A 21,743-nucleotide genomic window follows, 5' to 3' on the forward strand; every position below is an offset into this window, starting at 1 on the left:
GCCCAAGAGTCCAGGCATTCTATTGGAAGATGGCATAGGGGTGCTTGCCTACTAGGGACTACCTCTACCAAATGCAGATAGGCTAGGAGGAGAGTTGTGCACTTTGTGGCTTGCATAAGGAAATGATCGCTCATCTCTTCTTTGACTGCTGATACAGTTGTTGGCAATAACAATTTTATTTCAAAAGTTACCAAAAAATTCTGATATGAAATAAGTAAATAATTCAAATGAACTTATAGATTATATAATGTGAAATTCTATATAGTTGAGTCTAATTTTGGACACTATCTCCTTAAGACCAATTCTCCCTCCACCAACTGCTTCTAGAATAGTAGACATTAGCCTCCTAGAATACAACGACTGCCTTACACTCGAAAGGAAGCAGCTATTCAAATACTTTGTCAAACCTGAACCGTGTTATACTCTCTCTCAAATATAAATAGAAGACTCGTACTAGATTTGAATGGAATGAACAAAATTTTATGTTTTACAAATGCAGATTGATGGCCTATTTATAACATTAAACTAGCATGATGAAGGGATGCAAATGGAGGGTTAGATCTGGTCATGAATAGATGAGGTCAAAATCGATTAACAATTTTTAATGTGAAAATATGCACCATTTCAAGTTCAACCAACTAAAACCAAACCACATTCGAATTTGTATCAGGCAAAAAATAAATTTGGACTTGACTCATGCACGCAAACTAAGCCGGGTTAGGCGACGCACGCATGTGTAAGTTAAGTTGCATAGTATCTTTTACCTACAAAATAGGTACCCTTTTTAAGGCCCAAAACCCATAAGAAGTTTAGCATTTATATATCATACTAATATTTTTCAAATATTCAATATAATACTAAACTCACTTCTCTTTATTTTTTATTATCATAATACCTACTTTAGAGTCAAATTTTATTCAGTTCTCTTCATAGATTTAAATAAGTGAATATATGATAACAAAGTACTTTTTGAGCTCTTTTAATTTTATCATTAATTTATTATTAATAATGTATGAATCATACTTAAAACTTAGTTCGAAAATTATAAATATTCATATTAAATACATGATATTCGAGCGCTGCTTGGGTACATTGAAGCAATATGTAGATGAGGTTGGATAACCTCTAAGTGGCACGAGGATGGGAGGCAGGATGCGCACGTCCAGACCATTATTGCCTTACTCTTTGGTAAGTATGGATAACAGAATGCTAAGCTTCATGAGCTGAATACTCAACCCCCCGGATGATTGTTCGAAGGGCTCTCCGGATGGCAATTGAATACGCCTCAAGGTCCATGGTTGACAATGCTCCTGGAAGCAAGAAGGCAACAAAGTGGGCTACTCCGGACAATGGGTGGCTGAAACTCAACCCCGATGGTTGCTACACCTCGCATGACTGTCAGGGAGGGGGTAGGGATTCTGCGCAATGAGTTTGATTCCCTCATGCAGCTGGCCTGGGAATCGTGTCCCAATGTCTCAGCCAAATTTGCAGAGGGGCAACTCGGTTTGGGCTTAGCCTAGTCCCTATTGGTTGCAGGCTTGAGCTGGAAACAGATTCCTTGGAGGTGGCTCCCATTCTTCGCAGGGAATCCGACTGTCCCTAGGTAGTTAGGACCTTGATAGCTGAATATCTTACCCGGGTAAGCAAACTGAAGGAATTCAAAGTGATCCATGTTCGTAGTGAGATCAACGGAGTTGCTGACTTGCGCAGCAAACTGGGGCAAAGCCGCGTCCACTTGTGTAATCTTGGGGCCTTCCAACCCCTTCCCCCAGATCTGACAGCTGAATACAGCTCCCCATTTCAAAAAAAATAAATAAATGCAGCTCTAACAATTGATTTTCCTCGACCATTTCTTTCTTGGAAACGTAATATTTTATTACGGGCTTTCGTAGGGGAAGCTGTTGACAAACAGTCTAAATTATATAATAGATTTGCCAAAAAGTCGGCACCTGGACAAATCTCCATCCAGAAATCCACATCTAATAACGAAGGTAAAAAAGATTTTCAATCTCTCGCATCTAACCATCCAATCCTAGTCACTGTGCAAAGAATTTAAGAGTTGCAGTAATCTTTCCGCCTATGAAGTATCAAGTATCTGTTAGCTGTCGGTAAAATCAGCATCGATTACATCTCCACCCTCTGATCTCTTTCCAGAAGGACCGGCAGGCCCAGCATCAGCCCCAGGTGGTGTAGGTCCGGCACCAGGAGCACCAGGCTGGTTGTAGAGTGACTGGCCGAGCTGCATCACCTCCTGGTTTAGGGCAGCCATGGCATCCTTCATGCCTTGTGTTGATTCACTGGAAATGACATCTTTGAGCTCACTAAGCTTAGCTTCCACCTTTTCTTTGACCGGAGCAGGGACTTTGTCACCCAGCTCCTTCAGCTGCTTCTCTGTTTGGTACATAACAGATTCCGCCTGGTTCTTGGTGTCTATGGCGTCCCTCTTCTCCTTGTCTTCCTTGGCAAACTTCTCAGCTTCTTTTACCATTCTGTCCACCTGCACATTCCAAGGCCAGCATAATTATCAGCAATGCAGATCATTTAGAATCATTAACACAACAATTACTAATTAATTTTTAACCAGATAATGTTTTGCTAGAATATTGTCCGGTAGCAGCCACAAGTAACTGGCAGAATACCATGCTGAGAAGTTGGACAATAAAGAATCCTAGTATTTCTTGTATGATCATCCAACATACAAGAAAAAAAGGACAGATTTTAATGTCTCTTTTTAGGGTGCACCGGATTGATTTGATGGTAATGTTTTACTAGGGCTGTCAAAAAAGTTGCCACCTCGTGAGGCTAGTGAGCTTGGCTCTTTTAGAGCTCGACTCAAGCTAAATGACCCAAGTCGAGCTGGATTTTTCAGCTCAAAAAGTTAATCGAGCCCCGAGCTAGAGTTAGCTCGCTCGAGTTCAGCTCGAATAGGCTCAATATATAATATGTGAGATGATATTATATATATCTAGAGACCAAAATAAATGTATAGATGTTATATAAAATAATTATTTAAAACAGCTTCTATTAATATATCCCAGCCAACCTGGGTTGAATCTTATCCTTCACCATTTATTTGTTATCTTTTCCATATAACACTGATTTTTGGATCGAGCTATAGATAGCATAGCTGATTTTTTCCACATAAGCCCATTAAGCTCCGAGCCGTCGAGCTAAGCTCAAGCCTTATTGAGCTGGAGACGAGTCGAGCCGAGCTCAGCTTTTCCAACTCGAATCGAGCTCGAGGACGAGCCAAGCTAAGTTTTTCCACCTCTTGAGCCGAGCCGAGCTGGGCCCAGCTCACTCAAGCTGGGCTCGTTTACACCCCTATGCTTGACACAATACTAAGGGTGTAGATGAGCCGAGCTCAGGTGAGCTAGCTGAGCTTGGCTTGGCTTGAAACCATAAGATGACCCAATTCGAGTTTGGCTCATTTATTAACAAGCCGAGTCTAGGGTCAAGCTCAGCTTGTGGGTTGCGAGCCTACAAGTTTTTCATACCCCTATGCACTAGGTGGCTGATGTATTAACAAGACAAGAATCTAGGCTCAAGCTCAGCTTGTGGGTTGCGAGCCTACAAGTTTTTGATACCCCTATGCACCAGGTGGCTGATGTAATCAGGAGCTTTGTGCAATAGGATGCTTCTCTTTAATGTAAATGTGCACTTTTATCAGTTAAATTTTTTTTTTTTGACTCCCTATCACATGAAAGACTGAAGAAATTGGAATGCTATAAACAATAGGATAATCTCTACAAATAATTTAAAAGATATACCTCATCATTGGGTAAAGTGCTAGCCCCAGTTATTGTGATGTCCTGCATCTTTCCAGAGCCCTTATCCGAAGCAGTGACAGAAAGAATACCATTAGCATCAATATCGAACTTCACTTCAATCTGAGGGACACCACGTGGTGCTGGAGGAATTCCATCAAGGCGGAAACTTCCAAGTGACTTGTTGTCCCTCACAAACTCCCGTTCGCCCTGAAGGACATTTATCTCCACACTCGTCTGTCCATCAGCAGCTGTAGAGAACACCTCAGATTTAGAGGTCGGCAGTGTTGTATTCCTCGGGATGATCTTTGTCATAACACCACCCAAAGTCTCCAACCCGAGGGATAGTGGAGTCACATCTAAAAGAACAATATCACTGACGTCTCCTGCCAACACCCCAGCCTGAAATATAAACAATGAAGGAAATGTTAGTTATTCAAGTGCGTTGATAGGAAAATCAAGAGACTCCAGAAATCAGTCTCTCTTTTCATCCAAGGAGAGTGATATCTAATAATTTGCAATAACTAAGACAACATATAAGTCTCCAGTTATGCTATACTGCTTTCAAGACATACTACCATGACATAGACCCCCTTAACTTGGGGTTTGCATTTTAATGTGTTGAACTAATAACAATAGTTATAATATTGACATACTACCATGGAATAGACCTCTTAACTTGGGCTTGGTATTTAGATGTGTAGAACTAATACCAAGGCATATAATATTGAATCAGATATCAAGGGAACTCGCTAAATCAAAAGGTCTGTTTCTGCAAATAAGTGGCAGTGTTCTATAGCTTTGTTTTTTTCTTGAAATACACAAAGCAGCACATGTAGCTAGGCTGAATACATCTATACTCAAGATATATTACCATCATGGACACACTTACCCAGAGATCAGCCACGTATTGAAGTGAGCTAAAACCCCTATGAAATTAAAATCTAGGGGTACATGATGATGTAACAAAATCAGACAAACTCATCAAACCCAGAACTCATTAAATGCTCCAATTAGGCAGTGTCACTATTCAGAAATTGTCAAGCTCAGAGTAGTAAGTTAATTGAATGGCACACAATCTGCTGCTATAATCAATGTTATCGAAAACATAAAATTTCAACTGACCAATAGGCTGAAAAATATAACGTGGAAGAAAGAATGCAGAACATATATTGATATGAATTTGCACAAGATTTAAGGACAAATATGTAATAGACATTTTCCCTCAGATTAATTATCAGCTCACATCTATGAAACATAACTGTCTCTGCGTGCTTATTGTTATACTTTTGAAAGCTGGTCATTCATACAAGATAGAGGAGAGTTGCATTAGGTAGTGTGACTGTAAAATTCTTATTCAAACAAAAAAGCTATGAAAATGGATGTTTACAGAATTAATGTTGCACAAATTGTAGAAAGATTATCTGTCTTCTATTCCGTATCATATGTAACAGATATTTTGACATCCAATATTGATATATTAAAAGCCATCAATATGTATCAATGTGAAATAACAAGTTATCAAATTGTACTAGGTGGACTATTATACATTATTTTAATTTAACCCTTAATGTTCAAATATGAAGCTAAATTATTATACATTATTTTAATTTAACCTGTAATGTTCAATTATGAAGCTAAATAATCAGGCCTGTTTCTAAGGTTTTGCCCATTTCACAAGAAGATAATCAAAAGCAGCACAGATACAATAGCTACTGACCTGGACTGCAGCCCCAAGGGCGACAACCTCGTCAGGGTTCACAGTAACATTAGGGTCCTTTCCTGTCATCTTTTTAACCAGTTCTTGGACAGCTGGGATTCGAGTTGATCCACCAACAAGGATAACTTCATCCAAATCATTAAATGAGAGTTTTGCATCTCTTAAGGCATTGTCCACTGGCTTTCTGAGCCTGAAAATTAAAAACAGAAATATGATTAGAAAGAAGATTGTAAATGCAACAGAGAGTAACTCTTAGGGTCACTCCATACAAATGTAATGGTATTAGGCAGAAACTGAGGATGAAAATTACATCTAAAATAGAATTAGTCTTTAAAGGCCAACCAGATGACTTCAGTGGCAAATGGCATAGATGTTGACTGAGCACTTAGTCAGTGTCATGATTCTAACATGGAACTAAGACTAATATGTTGTAAACCATGTATAAATCTTAAATTCCTATTGGAGCAAACATGATTAGAGAAAAAAATATGAAATGAGTGACATCTATATTAGATCAATCAGCATATCAAGTATACATCATCACAAGTATATAGCACAGAATCTAGTAAAATTCTTCTTGGTCAGGTATCTGCCAGCATACCTATCAAGAAGGTCCGAACATAATTCTTCAAACTTTGCCCTTGTTAGAGTAGTTTCAATGTGCTTCGGTCCATCAGCAGTAGCAGTGATAAATGGAAGACTGCAATATAGGAGGAAAGGATAAAACTTCATATTGAAGTAAAAAAGAAGAACAAGAAAGGATGCTCCACAATAAATAAATTAAAGGTTTTGAGTCAAGGATGACAATTCATAAACTTACCTAATATTTGCCTGAGTCAATGATGACAATTCCATCTTGGCCTTCTCGGCTGTCTCAGTAAGCCGTTGAAGTGCTTGCTTGTCTTTTAGAAGATCAATACCTTCATCTCTCTTAAAACTTGCAGCAAGCCAATCAACAATTCTCTAAATACAATAAAGCAAATTTCTCATTAACTGCTCATGGAAATTGCATGCTGTGTGGACAATATGATGATGCCCTACTCATTTAACGTGTGAGAATTACTAGGAATTCTGACAAAATATCACAAAGCACTAGAAGTCGAAAATCTGGTTTAAATTAGAGTACCAGCACGCAGTTCTTTTCAACATGTGTATGTAACCAATTAACTTTTTCCATTGGTCATGCTGGAACTTCAGAGTTTAGAGAAGAGATCTCCAATTGGAAATAGTAGCTTAGTAATACAGAGGAATATTGTAGTGCAACTAAATAAGTGCAAGTGAAGAGTCATAAATGTTCAATAAATGGTAGACAAAAGCGCAAAAGTGATACACATTGAAAGGTTGAATGGTGGTGTATGTGGAGGAATATAAATGATAAATCATCATCTTAGTATTTGACTTTAAGTATGATTTTTGTATCAGATTCCAGATTCCAGATTCCAGATTCCAGATTCCAGATTCCAGATTCCAGATTCACTAGTTGCACATTAAATTAGGTATACTCCAATCATTTGAATAACCCACTTCGATCATATTATAGCACTAGCTACTGATTAGTTTGATGGTTAACTTGCTGGTACATGTACAAATTGCAGGTTATGCTGACATGCAACAGCTTATATTGTCACAACAAGCTTACAGAATGACTGCAAAGGAATATCCATGAAAGGAAAGCAATTAGGTCACCTTGTCAAAATCATCACCCCCAAGATGAGTATCCCCTGAAGTAGAAAGAACTTCAAACACGCCATCTCCAACCTCAAGAACTGCAGCAAATTAAACAAGTATTATGAAAGCTCAACAAGTTTCACATATTCAGTTGGATGTGAAGCAGGCATCTGCAACACACCAAGAATTAAGAGTACCAACATTGTGTGACATGGTTATTAGGGACAATTTGATGGCCTAGACAAAGATACAAAAATGTGTGCATTAGCAGCACTCCTAGTATAGGTATAAGAGGCTGAGCTTTTAGCATGCAACACACACCGATACTAATATATCCCTCGAAATCTTCAAATGTTTATCAACAATTTATGGATTCCACCAACATCACCGACAGAATTTGTATGATTAAACATGACATCTCAAATATATAATATGAAATATGAGCATTAATCAACTTCAACATTTTTCCCAAATCAGTGAATTACTCATAAAATTATTCTCCTTCTGTCCTGACATACCCACCATCCACCATAAATCTACAACTTATTAGTTATTACCAGATTTTGTCCTCGTAAAGGTTCATGTTTGCTTATATTTTACTTCTTGTAGAGTTGCAATGCATTTGGTTGGTTCCTAATCAGCCCTAGATGGAAGCATTTCATCTGCCTTCCTAGATGTAATATTACTTGAAACAACATTGAACATATGTGTATAAATTTGAACTTCTTCGATAATAAGTCCTCTGATCTCCTATCTTAATCTCTCTATGTGAAATTGGTCAATTCTGCCTTATTCATAGATATCATAAAATAATGAATGAGATGTAATAGATGCATAAACTACTGCAAATAAATAAGACAAAAGGCACATTAGGCATTAGAGGACTCCTCTCTTAATCTCCCTATGTGAAATTGGTCAATTCCACCTTACTCATATAGATACAATAAAATAAAGAATGAGATGTAATAGATACATAAATTACTACAAATAAATAAGACAAAAGGCATATTAGACATCTGATCAAGTGGAACAAGTATGCACCAAAGGAATAAAAAGAAGCTGATTGTCTATAACTAAGCAATGCAATATGTGACTGGCTTTATACCTGAAACATCAAACGTACCACCCCCCAAGTCAAATACAAGAATGGTTTCATTATTCTTCTTTTCGAACCCATATGCCAAAGATGCAGCAGTCGGTTCATTAATGATACGAAGGACTTCTAGACCAGCAATACGACCGGCATCCTTTGTTGCAGTTCTTTGTGAATCATTGAAGTAAGCGGGAACTGTAACCACTGCTTTAGTGACTTTCTCATTTAGGAACCTGGATGCATCATCCACAAGTTTCCTCAGCACCTGAATAAAAAGGTGTTAATATTACCAGCCGCTCATAATTAAATGCATTTGGAAATAAAGAATTTGCCAAAATATCCATATACCACTAGGAAGTTCACTTGGACGTCAATTAGCAGCCAGCTAGGGTAAATAAAGTACTTAAAAGTTCAAATCATGAGCAATTAAAAATCAACTCACAGTGAAATAATCTTTTTCTTTTTCTGTAGAGAATTTTCTCTAGCAAGTAGCCAACTAGCTTGTAGAATAGCATATATTAATATACGAAAAGAGAACTTAAAAGTTAAAAAACACAATTGAAAAATAGGAAAAGAAATATGTAATCAATAGACCATTGTTGACCATCAAAGCTTATAAGCAATTGAATCTCAGTAAAGAACAACACAAACTTTTGCTTCTTTCAATGGGGAACTTCCTCTACTAAATAACATGCACACTAGCATATGTTACCGAACCCAAGAGAGATCCTTAAGGAGATATGCAAGAAGATAGTCATCATCATTAACCGGATCTCATAAATTTATAAGAAAAGCTGAAATGAAGATTCAAAAATTTAATCGGAAATGCATAAGAAAATGCAGCAAGACTATTTTCATCAAAGAATGAACCTGAGCCGAGATTTCCTCAGCAGCGAACTGCTTCCCGATCGCCGGACACTCGAGCTTCACATTCCCATTCTCATCCCTGACGACCCGGTAGGAGACCTGCTTCGACTCCTCGCTCACCTCCGCCATCTTCCTTCCAATGAATCGCTTCACTGAGAAGAAGGTGTTCTCCGGGTTCACCACCGCCTGCCGCTTCGCTATCTGCCCCACGAGCCGATCGCCGCCCTTCGTGTACGCCACCACCGACGGCGTTGTGCGCTGCCCCTCGGCGTTCGTCACGATCGTCGGCTTCCCGCCCTCCATCGCCGCCACCGCCGAGTTCGTCGTCCCGAGGTCGATCCCCACCACCTTCTCGGCCACAACCCGGAGAGGCCGCCGGAATCCTCCGTTACGGAGCCGGAGAGCTGCACCGGAGATGGAGTGGTGGCGGCGGTCGCCGAAGAAGACGGAGGTGGAGGAGGAGATTCTAGAAACTGGTTTCCTGGAGGACGGGAAAGCGGCAACGTGGAAATGGGCAGTGGACGTCGCCATGGTTGGAGATTGACGTGAGGGGGAAGGAAGAGTTTGCAAGTAAACCCTAACCCTAACCCTAGCCGGCGATGGAATGGAGGTAAGTGGAGGATATAGGTGATAAGGGGAGTTGGTGGAAGTGAGCTACGGAAATGTTGATAGAAAGTTGTATGCGGATAGCATGCAGACCGTTGGATTAGAAATTTAGGTTTATCGTGCCCTTTCGTTTATGGGTTGGTGAGATGTGACTAAATGGATTTTTTATATATATTAAAATTGCATTAAAAACAAGCAAGGTGCCTCGAAAAATCACAAACTACTGCCTCAACGGTGAGGAGGGCCAGTAGCATCCGAGCATAAAATGGATGTAAGCTCAAATATATCTGAGCCATCCCAAAAAAGTGGTAAAGACAACTTAGACGGTTTGCTAACTAGTTAGCAGCAGAGTTAATCTCTCTATAAGTATGGTTAAAGGTAGCTTTTTAAAGAAGGAAGTAAGGTGTTGAATATCCTTGATGATATTTTGCAAAAGAATGATTGCCATCGCCCTTAGCAAGGAGTTGAATTAGCTGTTTGGAATCAGTCTCAATAATCAAGTTATGAAAGTTCATAGAAATGGTATGTTGAAGTGCCTCTCTTAGCGCCCAAGCCTTAGCGTTCAATGCATAGTCACCTTTGCATCACTTGCCAATAAAATATCAGCTCAGAGTCTCTAAAGAGCCAGCCGCCTCCGCCCTTACCAATGGATGGATCAAAGGATCCATCGCAGTTAAGCTTAACCCATTTGCGTTTCAGAGGGGTCCACTTAATTAGCTGCGGAAGCGGATGTCTATTTAGAGTTTTGGTCTTGATATGGGAATTAAAATAGTCCATTGTCATTGTTATTATGGAGCGCCAACAATCATAGACAAGGAATTGTTGGTTCTTGAAATTGACATAATTTCTATATTTCCAAAGCTGCCAGAGAGAACTAGCAATGATGGCAAGCAAAAAGATTTGCTTATCTCTCGATAAGTTTCCCCTCTCATTCAACCAGTCGCTATGTAGTCAATTTCCATTGAAGGATAGCTGAAAGCCGAGCACCATCATGTTTAGATCCCATATCTTCTTAGCATTGGAACACTCTAAGAAAATATGGTTCACATTTTCAATATCTTTACCACAACTATCATAGAGAGGGTTAACTCGCATACCATGACTAAGGAGTCTAGCCTTGGTAGGTAAACGGTTCCACAAAAGCTTCCACAAAGGAGATGGTGCATTCTTAGAAATTTATTTATCCACCCATCAATTTTTTTTTTTTTTTGATTTCGTAGAGCTGCATGCTGCTAAAGAAAACAACCTATCAGCTTACAGACCACTGATAGATCAAAACATAACAACCTACGGAGGTCTACTGGGAGCTCTGCCACTATTGCTAGAACAAAACCCCTCCTGGACCCCAACATGCCGGGGTGGCCGCCTAGTTGGCCACCCTATTACCTTATCTGAAAATGTGAGAGATCTTGAATCTCTTATAGGATCCTAGGATTGCCCAACACTCCTCTATAAGGGATCTAATCCTCCATGGCCCGATCTCCGTCCTGGATCAGCCTCTCTGTCTGCTAGTTGGACCCGTCAACAAGATCAGCCACCCACAGCTCTTTGGCCAACAACACAGGGTGCATCTCTTTTGGCTATCTATTCCACAAAACCACAGATGCTCATGGTTCAGAAGCAGCAAAGGACACACTCTATATTGGAGATATTGGAGTACACCTCAAGGCTAGGGGTGGCAATCGGGTCGGGTTAAGCGGGTTTGGGTCGGGTCAACTTTAACTTGACACGAACACGACCCGATTAGTAAATAGGTTGCATTTGGTAAACACGAACACGACCCGATTAATAAACGGGTAACACGACCCGACCCGCCTAACTCGTTTAATAAATGAATCGGGTTAACACAACATGCTAACACGACCCGTCTAACCCGTATATTTAAACAGGTCGTGTTAACCCGACCCGTTTAATATAAATCTTATATAAAATTTAATATTTTCTAATTTATAATATTTTATACATATAAAATAGCTTATTACCACTTAAAACTCATACATAATTAAAATTACAATACTAATCCATATATGTTCATCTCCTCAGGCCAAACATGTGTCACATTCCCACCAAAGTATTAGCATTTCCTCTACTGGCTCTTCTTCCTAAATTTCAAAAAAAAAAAATAATAATAATAAAATACTTGCTCTTCTTCCTCCTCCGCCTTCCTATTTTAAAGGAGACTACGGCCATGGCGTTCCTCCGTCGCCTCTCTTCTTCTTCCACCTCCTCCATCTGCTTCCTCTCCGTCACTCCTCATGGCTTCTCCTCCGCTTCCAGCGACGAAACCCTAAAACTGAGATGAGCATCCCCTTCACCGGCAACCGGATCAATCCCCTCTTTTGCTCCATCGACACGACCTCCTTCGAGCTCCTCTCCTTCCAAACCATGTCCACCATGCGTCGCATGGAGATCGTCATCGACTCCCTATACAAGGCGAAGCTCATCCGTGGCTTCTACCACGTCAACGACGGCCAGGAGGCCGTTGAAGTCCGCACGGAGGCCGCTATCACTAAATGTGTTATCTAACGCCATCATCACCGCCTACCATGACCACTACGTCTACCTCGGTCACTATGGCAGGCGGCAGGCGACAAACGACGGTCAGAGAGAGAGGAGGGGTGGCGAAGTGTTTTTCCCCTTTTGGTGAGATGAGGCGGCTACGGCTGGAGGGTGGAGACTGGAGAGTGGAGAGAATGAGAGTGTGATTTAGGTTTTTGACTTTACCTTATGTATATATGGGTTGCGGGTTAGCGGTTTGGTCGGTTGACCCGACCCGACCCGACCCAACCCATATACTTAAACGGGTCATACGGGTCAGAATGGGTCACCTATATAAACCCGAACACGACCCGATTATTAAACGGGTTAGACGGGTTGACACATTTATGACCCGAACCTGATTATACTAAACCCAAACCTGATTAAGAGTCGGGTTATCATGTCGGGTTATCGGGTCGGGTTAAAATTTGCCACCCTTACTCAAGGCAACTGAGGACACACTTTGCATTGTCCGGTGTTGGATAATTACGAGGTCATTTATGTATAAGAAGGTGGGATAACTGGTCGTCGCCTATCCTCACACCCGAGAGTAGGCCTCTAGCCACATGCTTATTCAAAAGGCTCGACATAATCTAGGAAAGTGGAATAAATAGGTAGGGTGATAAAGGATCACCCTGTCGAAGCCGCGATGGGGAGTTATCCACTCCGTAGGTTTGCCATTAACTAGGATGGCAAAGCTTTGAGAGGAGATAAACACCGAGACCTAGTTGCGCCACACCTCTAGAAACCCCATGTGCTTAAGCATTTTGATGACCACCTCCTAGCTAACTTTTATCGAACGCATTTTCCATGTTGAGCTTTGTCATCATCAACGAGGGCTTTCGCTTGTCCAACTGCATTGAGTAACTTCCTACGCAGCAATGGTTAAGAGCATACTCTGCCAACCGTTAAGAGTATCTCAATTATATAATCATACCCTACTAATCATTAAGGGTATCATCATCATCCAGACCCAGGTACCCAACTAGCTGATAAAAACCACATGAATGTCTGTTGCACACATAGACTACTAACCTCGAACGTAAGGCCACAAGATCGTGACTATGTCGAGCAATCAATCAACTCCAGACACGTCCTAACCCTCGCGCCCACTCGGGTATCCTCATACTTTTTACCAATCATATCCTATCAATTATATTTCATACTTTCCTTCTAAATGACAGATCATATGCATTTTATCTAGTACTAAAACAAGTCATATATATTAGGAATTTAGGTGATAGGGAAGTCAAAAGAAATATATGATGTGATAAAATCTCCAATCGTATATGTATCATATGTATACTCATGCTAGTCTATCACATGCATACTTATGTTAGAGATCATCTCGACATAAAGTCATAACAATATGATCATATTTAATCATCTCTATATCACTAGTATACTCATATCCAATATCAATCTAATCAAATAAATGATAAAATATGCTCGACTGAGATCATATCTAAATAAGATCATATAATCATGCTGGAGGTCAAAACATGCATATACATAAATATATAATATATCCCAATTTGAAAAAGATATCTAGGGGATAAGACTACTCATAGTTTGATCAGAAGACACAATCCACATATTTCTCCTATCCATCAATTAAACGTCAACTCACCATTAACAATGTCCACGTAGTCTCAAATAAGGGGTTTGAGATTTAAAAATATTTAGGTAATATAAAGTTAGTCGTTTATCTGATTATAATCCATTCGAGTCAGGTTTAAAATTAATTAGATTTTTAGGATAAATTTAATTGCGATAATATTAATATGCTATTACCATAATTTATATTTATTTAATAAGAATCATAGTTTGATAATTATAGAATAAGTAATAAGCATATATTAATTTATCTCTTTTTGTATATAACTAATTACAATCATATGTATGATTTATAAAAATATAATTATAAATATAATCTTATTAATAATTATTTTGTGATACTTACTCTTATTTGATTAATCATAAATTATATGGAAAATACCCTATATCCTATTATATACAAATAATATGCAACCTTAGTATTCCATTTTATACAAAGTAGTAGACAATAATAAGATGCTAAAAATAGTTATATAAAATATAAATATAAATATAAGATTTTTATCAATAAGACTACATGTATTAATCTAATAAATAATGACTAAACCATAATAAATTTATATGTAAATATTTATAATTATAATTAATAAATTATTATATTGAAAATACTTAGTTAATAATTATACTAGTGAGTGTAAATTATCAAAATAATTAACTATATAAATAAAACTAATTTATCTTAACATTAGAAAATACATTATATAATTAATATAGCAAAAGAAAAAAAAACATTGCTGCAGTGCTGGGTTCAGCCCAACACAGTTGCAAAAAGAGGAAGAGGAGGAACCGAGGAAGAAGAAGGAGAAAAAAAAAGAAGAAGAAAGAAAGAAAGAAATGAGAAGAAGACGAGAGAAGAGAAGGAGAAAGGAGGATAGCGGAGCTGGGCCGGCGGGGAGGGGTTGGACCGCTATTGGCCAGCCTCTTGTCGGTGGCTCGGTTCCGACGAACCTGAGGGAGAGAGAGAGAGAATGGAGGGGCTCACCTTGGCGGCGGCAAGAGGGAAAGAGAAAAGGAGTGCTCAGGAGAGAGGAGAGAGAGAGAGAGAGACAAAGAGAGAGAGAGATGGTGAGAGAAGAAGGTGACGACTACGGCAGCACCGGGGCCTGCCGCAGCTAGTTGATCATAGCTACTTGGCTGTCATAGTGGCTAAAGGGGGTGCGTGGCACGCCCATGCGCTATGCAAACTGCATGACCAACTATGGCCAGCCAGGTCGTGCCCATAATTTTTTTAAGGATAGGTTGTTACAGTGTAGCAAATGGTTTGCGAGTGGATAACAGAGAGCTAGGTGGCAGTGGATGAGACATATAGGATCCGCTAATGTTCAGCATGCTCCTCCTCCGCTGTCTCCTCCTCCTCCTCCTTCACCTACTCATCTGGCCTCATTATCCTCCATCGACAAGCCGTTGCCGCCTTCTCCTCTCCATTAGCCCCCTCCTCCTCCTCCTCCTCTAGCCTCGGCAAGCCACTGCCTCCTCTTCCTTCAGCAAGCTGCCGCCCCGCCTCCTCCTCCTCCTCTAACGAAGCTCGTGCTTAAGTCGGGCTAGGTCTGGCTTGGCTCGAGTTGAGTTGAGCCGAGCCTGAGCTAGAGCCAGCTTGCTCAGGCTCGGCTCATTTACACCCTAATTCCAATGCATGGGGCATCTACTTGTATCAGTATTCCAAAAAATATATCTAACCCGTATTTGTATCTAGGCTTTTTTCCAAAAAATCTTACTCATATCTAAATCCATATCCTAATCGGGTAGAAATATTTTATTTGAATCTAGCCTAAATAGGGTTGGAACGAAGTTAATCCAACCCGTTTTCATCCCTACTCTCCCCAAAGCCACTTGGGTTATATGAGCTAGGTAGTTGGGCTAGGGGAGAGCCCAACCTGATATGGATTGTGCGTCCGTTCCCAATCAAGCTCGGATGCAGAGAAGCAATCTGCACAGTCGGAGGAAAATATTCTTAAAATATTATCCTATAGTCAGAAAATAATGAAACTAGTGGGGATTGTTACGTATCTTCCTGATCTATGTTTTTTATATTCATACCCTTCATAGATTCTGAATGTACCTAGAGCGAAAATAAGCAATATTGTGGTGGGGGTGGAGATGATGGGTGATAGTGATGATGATGATGATGATGATGAAGGTGGTGGTAATGGTGATGGATTTGGTGGCACGAGGTGCTGAGGGATAAGGATGAGGGAGGAGAAGTTGGTCGAGATCCCAAGGAGGAGGGAGGACCCGATAGTCGAGGGGGATTAAGGGTAACCGATGTCGAGATGACACATAGCTAGGGCTTAAGTGAGGAGGGAGAAAAACTAGGGTAGAGGGAGAAGGGAAGAAAACTCAATAATCATTGATAATCCCAATTAGGTTGCCATCTATATATTAAGAGGCTAACTTAACAAGACAAACTAACAAATGATAAATGTTGAAACAATGCATTTTTGTCGATTGCGTTCAAATAGGGTCGAGCATGTTCGAACACACGATTCGCATTCTCTATATGTGCGAACGTATGTCGGCATTCGAACAAAGGCGTTCGAATACGACCTCCCTACGTTCGAATGTACAATTCACGTCCTCTATATGTGCGAACTTATGCATGCATTCACACGGGGTGTTCGAACGCAATCTCCCCGCGTTCGAACACAATATCTAGAATTCTTATTTTCTAAAAAAAAAATAAATAAACCAAAACAAGAAATAAGGTCCATAGGTTGTATCCATGCACGAGATGACTCAATGTGGTATGAATAATATCATTCCACCATGCTTCTACTCACTTTGTCCTCAAAGTACAAATCCATGATAACGATCTATTAATATTACCTTAGATTCCCATGTGGCTTGCTCTTGTGTCTGACCGACCCAGCTCACCAACACCTCTGTAACTATTCGCCCTCTTGTGTCTGACCGACCCAGCTCACCAACACCTCTGTAACTATTCGCCCCTCGTGTCTGACCCTCCTTCATGCTAGGACCTTCTCTAGAATGAGCTCAATTGCCTCTGATTTAGGTTCGAGTAGTCCTACCACAACTTGCTCAGCTAGACCAACCCGGGTTCTCAAGCTAGATACATGGAAGACCGGGTGAACTCGGGATGATTCAAGTAAGTCCAGCTTATATGTGACCGCTCCCACCTTCCCTAGAATTTCAAATGGACCAAAAAAATGATGTGCTAACTTTTGGTTCTGAATGGGTCGTACTGAGATTTGTCGATACGGTTGGAGTCGAACATAGACCCAATCGCCAACTTCATAGCTTTTATCCTGGTGTTTGTGATCATACACTTGCTTCATTCAATTCTATGTCATTGCTAGGTGAAACTTGAACCGCTTGAGTACTTCATCCCATTCCACTAGCACCTCATTTATGTTGGAACGGTCAGGTGCATTCAGTCGATCATAGGATCGCAATGTGGGTGGGGGCATGCGTCCATAGACAACCTCGAAGGGGGTCATCCTAATAGCAGTGTGATGAGCTGTGTTGTATCAATATTTTGCCTAGGGTAGGTAAGGTAGCCATCTCTTTGGTTGCTCCCCAGCGAAGCATTGCAAATATTGCTCAAGGCAGTGATTAACAGCTTCAGATTGCCCGTCGGTTTGCGGATGATACGTCGAGCTCATTTTCAGTTTAGTACCTTGCTGCTTGAAGTACTCTTGCTAAAAGTGACTCATAAAAATTGGATCACGGTATGAAACTATTGACCTCGGCATTTCATGCAACTAGGCTATTTCCTTCCCAAAAATTTTTGCTACCTTCTTTCGGTGTACGGGTTCACTAGAGCTGAAAAGGGCGCACTCTTCGTCAACCGGTCGACCACCACCATTATCACTATATGTCCTCTAACTTGGGGAAGTCCTTCAATGAAGTTCATTACCACATCTTCTCAAATTTGCTCTAGAATGAGTAGGGGTTGTAGCAGCCCCGTCAATTTTGTAGAGTCCGCCTTGGCGCATTGACAGATTTCACATGCTCGAACATAGAACAACACTTCTTTTCTCACCCTTCCCATACACAATTTTGTGTTAATCTCTTATAGGTTCTGAAAGTTCCCTCATGCCTTGCCATAGGAGTGTCATGAAAGTAGCGAATCAAAGTCACTCGTAGTTCGGGTTTGGCCGGTACTCGTACTCACCCTCGGTCTAGTAGTAGACCGTCCTTCACTTCTAACCCAGGATACTTGGCTAGTTCTTTCTCTACTTTCTTCATGAGTTCCATCATCTCTGGATCTTCCACACATGCAACTCTAATCTTTGAAAGAAAAGGAAAGATTGGGATAGAAATCATGGCTAGGTCAGCCAGTTCGAGTTGCCACAATAGTGCAACGGCGACTTGATTCTCAGTTCCCTTCTTGTACACCAATTCATAATTGTAGTCCAACAACTTTGTCACCCACCGTTGCTGTGCCGGAGTGTGAATCCGTTATCCAAGGAAGTAGGGAAGACTTCGCTGGTTAGTACGCACCACGAATCGCCGCTCTATGAGATATGGTCTCCATTTGGTGATGACATGAATAATGGATAGCATCTCTCGCTCATATGTAGACATCATCTAGTTCTTCATCGAAAACGCCTTGCTCATGTACGCGACTAGCCTCCCTTCTTGCATGAGGATAGCCCCAATTCTAGTCCCTAACGTGTCGCATTCCACCATAAAAGTTTTGGTAAAATCGGGTAACGCTAAGACCGACGTTGTGATCATTGCCTTCTTCAATTCTTCAAACACCTTTGTTGCTGCCTCGGTCCACTAAAACTCCCCTTCTTCAGTAGTGATGTCAAGGGGGCGGCGATCTTGCCTTAGTTGGTAACAAATCGACGGTAATAGCCTATCAATTCAAGGAAGCTATGCAATTTTTTTGATGTCTTTGGAATCTTCCATTGCACCATGTTCTGCACTTTGGAGGGATCAACTTCCATTCCTGCCGCCGATATAATGTGGCCGAGATACTCGACCTTTGGCTAACCCCATAAACACTTAGACTCCTTCACCTTCAGCTCATTGTCTTTCAAAATCTATAACACTTCACGGAGGTGGACAAGATGCTCCTCCCATGAACGATTGTACATAAGGATATCGTCAAAGAAGACAAGCACGTACCGCCTCAATAATGTCCTAAAGACGTCGTTCATCAACCCTTGGAAGGTGGAGGGGGCACTAGTGAGTCTAAAAGGCATGATCTTGAACTCATAATACTCGTCATGTGTGCGAAATGCGGTCTTGTGCACATCCTCAGGTCTTACTCGGATTTGGTGGTAGCCGGCTCGCAAGTCTAACTTGCTGAAGTAAGAGGCCCCCCAAAGCTCATCCAAGAGTTTTTCAATGATAGGAATAGGATACCTAACCTTCACCATGATGGCATTGAGTGCACAGTAGACCACGTAAAATTGTCATGTTTTGTCCTTCTTCTGCACTAGAAGCGCCGGTGATGAGTATGAGCTCCGACTCGGTTGGATGATTCTATTGTCTAGCATCTCCTTGACAAGCTTTGTGATCACCTCCTTTTGCACAAATGAGTACTGGTATAGTCGTATATTAGTTGGCTCAACTCCGAGAGTAATCTCAATGCGGTGGCCATAAGGTCGAGCCGGCGGCTTGCCACATGGTTCTTCAAACACCTCGTCAAACACCTCGCTAAATTCCTTCAGCAAGGCGGACAGATCAGTGAGTACTTCTTATTCCTTTGTATGGTCCACTTGACTCTAGATTAATTGCATTAGAAAGCTATGGCTCTCAGCCCGTGGCAGTCTAACAATCGGCTAGAGTTGGGCTCCAAGTTGTGGTCGAATTTCATCTAACCACACTCGTTTGCTACTTCGCTTAAAATTCATCCACATTTCTGAAAAGTCAAAAGTCATCAGACCCAAACTTTACATCCATTGGGTCCCCAATACAATATCAGCCCCTCGTAAGGCCAAGGGGTGAAGATCCAAGGTGAAGAAATTGCCTTGAATCTTCAAAAGAACCCCTCAGCATATGCCGTTCGCTCGAAGCATCGTGCCGTCTCCAAGAGCTACATCGAATCCAGAGGTAGCTTATGTAGTCATTCCTATCTTTTTGACCACAGGTTCATCCATAAAGTTGTGGATGCTTCCGGTGTCGATGAAGATCCTCACTGTTTGATTCTTCATGGTGCCGTCAAGCTGAAGCGTTCTGGTGCATTAGCGCCGATGTAGGCATGCATGGAGATCTTGGCGTGGACCTCCTTGCTGCTCTCCAAGGCCTCCTAGTCTTCCACCAAGTCATCTAGTTCATCTTCCACCATTTCATCTTCCTCCATATCCTCTACTTCGTCCAACACCATCACCATGGCTACCGGGCGGGCACATTTGTGCTCAGGAGTGAATCGCTCATCATAATAAAAGCACAGCCCTTTAGCTATTCTTTCTTAAACTTGGACTAGGGTAAGTCTTCTCATGGTGGCTCGAGGAGGTCCCTTCACCTCTAGTTGTGGCCGTGGAAGCAATCTTGCACCTGTTGTCCTCGGTGGAGCCGCCGGCACATGATGTGTGGCTACGGTTTGCCGATGCACTCCTCTAAACTCCATGGTGCTCCAGCCCCCTTTTGTTGCCAACTAAACCTCCCAAAGCTTCTCTTCCATCAATTGAGCTATGGAAAAAGACTCAAGCAATGTGGTTGGTTGAGCAGCCTTCACTTTGGCTTGAATGTCCCGCCTAAGGCCATTAATGAACATGCTTTTTAGTTGGGAATCCGACTAGCCTCACACTCGATTGCTAACACACTCAAATTCCTCTTGATATGCTCTCACCGTAGTCCTTTGGGTTAGCTTGGTGAGAGAAGCTTGGAAATCTTCATAACTAGAGGGTCCAAATTGGACGCAAATATCATCAGTGAACTCCTCCCACGTCCAATAGGTTTGAGCTCGATTCGTGGCCTAGTACCGTTAGATGGCGGTATCTTCAAGATGGAAAAATGCTAGCAACACCTTTTGTGCATTAGGTATTCGCTGGTACTTGAAGAATTGCTTCGCTCGATAAACTCAATCAAGCGGATCTCCTCTTTTGAAGGGTGGGAAGTTGAGGCAAACAACTTTATGTCGGTTGGTAGGGGTGTAAACAAGCCGAGCTTGATCGAGCCTGGCTCTAATCAAGCTTAGATTGAAATTAATTTCGAGCTTGTCTTTATGATCAAGCTTGAATTGAAATAATTTCAATTCGAGCCAATTTTGAACTCGAGCCAATTTTGAGCTTAAACGAGCTTAAACGAGCTGCTCAATTAGCAATTTCAAGCCTTATTAATTTCAAAACATTTTCAAGCCTGAGCAAGCTTGAATTAATTTAGGCTTAAATCAAGCTTGAAATAAAATCTAATTCAACTATAAAGATATAAATATTACTAAAATATAAATTACAAGCAATAAAGATAAATGGGTTAGAAAACTACAAGCAACCAAAATATAAACTATAAGTAACAAAGATAATTGTGTCAAAAAACTGCAAGCAACTAAAATATAAATTACAAACAATAAAGATAATTGTGTTAGAAAATAATGGCTGAAATTCTGAATGGGTGAAAGGGTTTTGATTTGATGGTTCATATTAGTTTGATATTACTTATATTATATTATATATATATATTCGAGCCTTATCGAGGTGACTCGAATTTAATTTCAAGCCTAGCTTTAATGATCAAGCTCGGCTCAATCTATTTTCGAGCCAAGCTTGATCGAGCATTATCGAGCCGAGCTCGAGCCAAGCTCGACCTAAGCTCGAGCCAAGCTCGACCTAAGCTCGAGCTGGCTTGATTATTTTGACAACCCTATCGGTTGGGCCTTCTTTCTCTTGGGTTTAATCTAGCATCCCTAGGATGATATCGACAGGTTGCTGGTTCTTCATAATCCGCCCACTAGTCA

General features: G+C 40.9%; 1 protein-coding gene across 1 annotated transcript; it reads right to left on the reverse strand.

The window, feature by feature from the left end:
* Positions 1–1,849: 1,849 nt before the first annotated feature.
* LOC140792935 (stromal 70 kDa heat shock-related protein, chloroplastic-like) lies at positions 1,850–9,726 on the reverse strand. The gene is made up of 8 exons (XM_073144182.1): positions 9,119–9,726; positions 8,261–8,513; positions 7,174–7,253; positions 6,308–6,450; positions 6,089–6,187; positions 5,488–5,677; positions 3,771–4,169; positions 1,850–2,497 (listed from the first exon to the last, which is right to left on the reverse strand). Exons 1-8 carry the CDS (start codon positions 9,644–9,646, stop codon positions 2,099–2,101), a joined length of 2,091 nt encoding a protein of 696 aa, XP_073000283.1. The 5' UTR covers positions 9,647–9,726; the 3' UTR covers positions 1,850–2,098.
* Between the last annotated feature and the right edge of the window lie 12,017 nt (positions 9,727–21,743).

The sequence above is a fragment of the Typha latifolia genome, chromosome 7 (assembly GCF_019914945.1).
Source record: "Typha latifolia isolate L0001 chromosome 7, TyphaL0001v2, whole genome shotgun sequence".
Taxonomy (NCBI): Eukaryota; Viridiplantae; Streptophyta; class Magnoliopsida; order Poales; family Typhaceae; genus Typha; species Typha latifolia.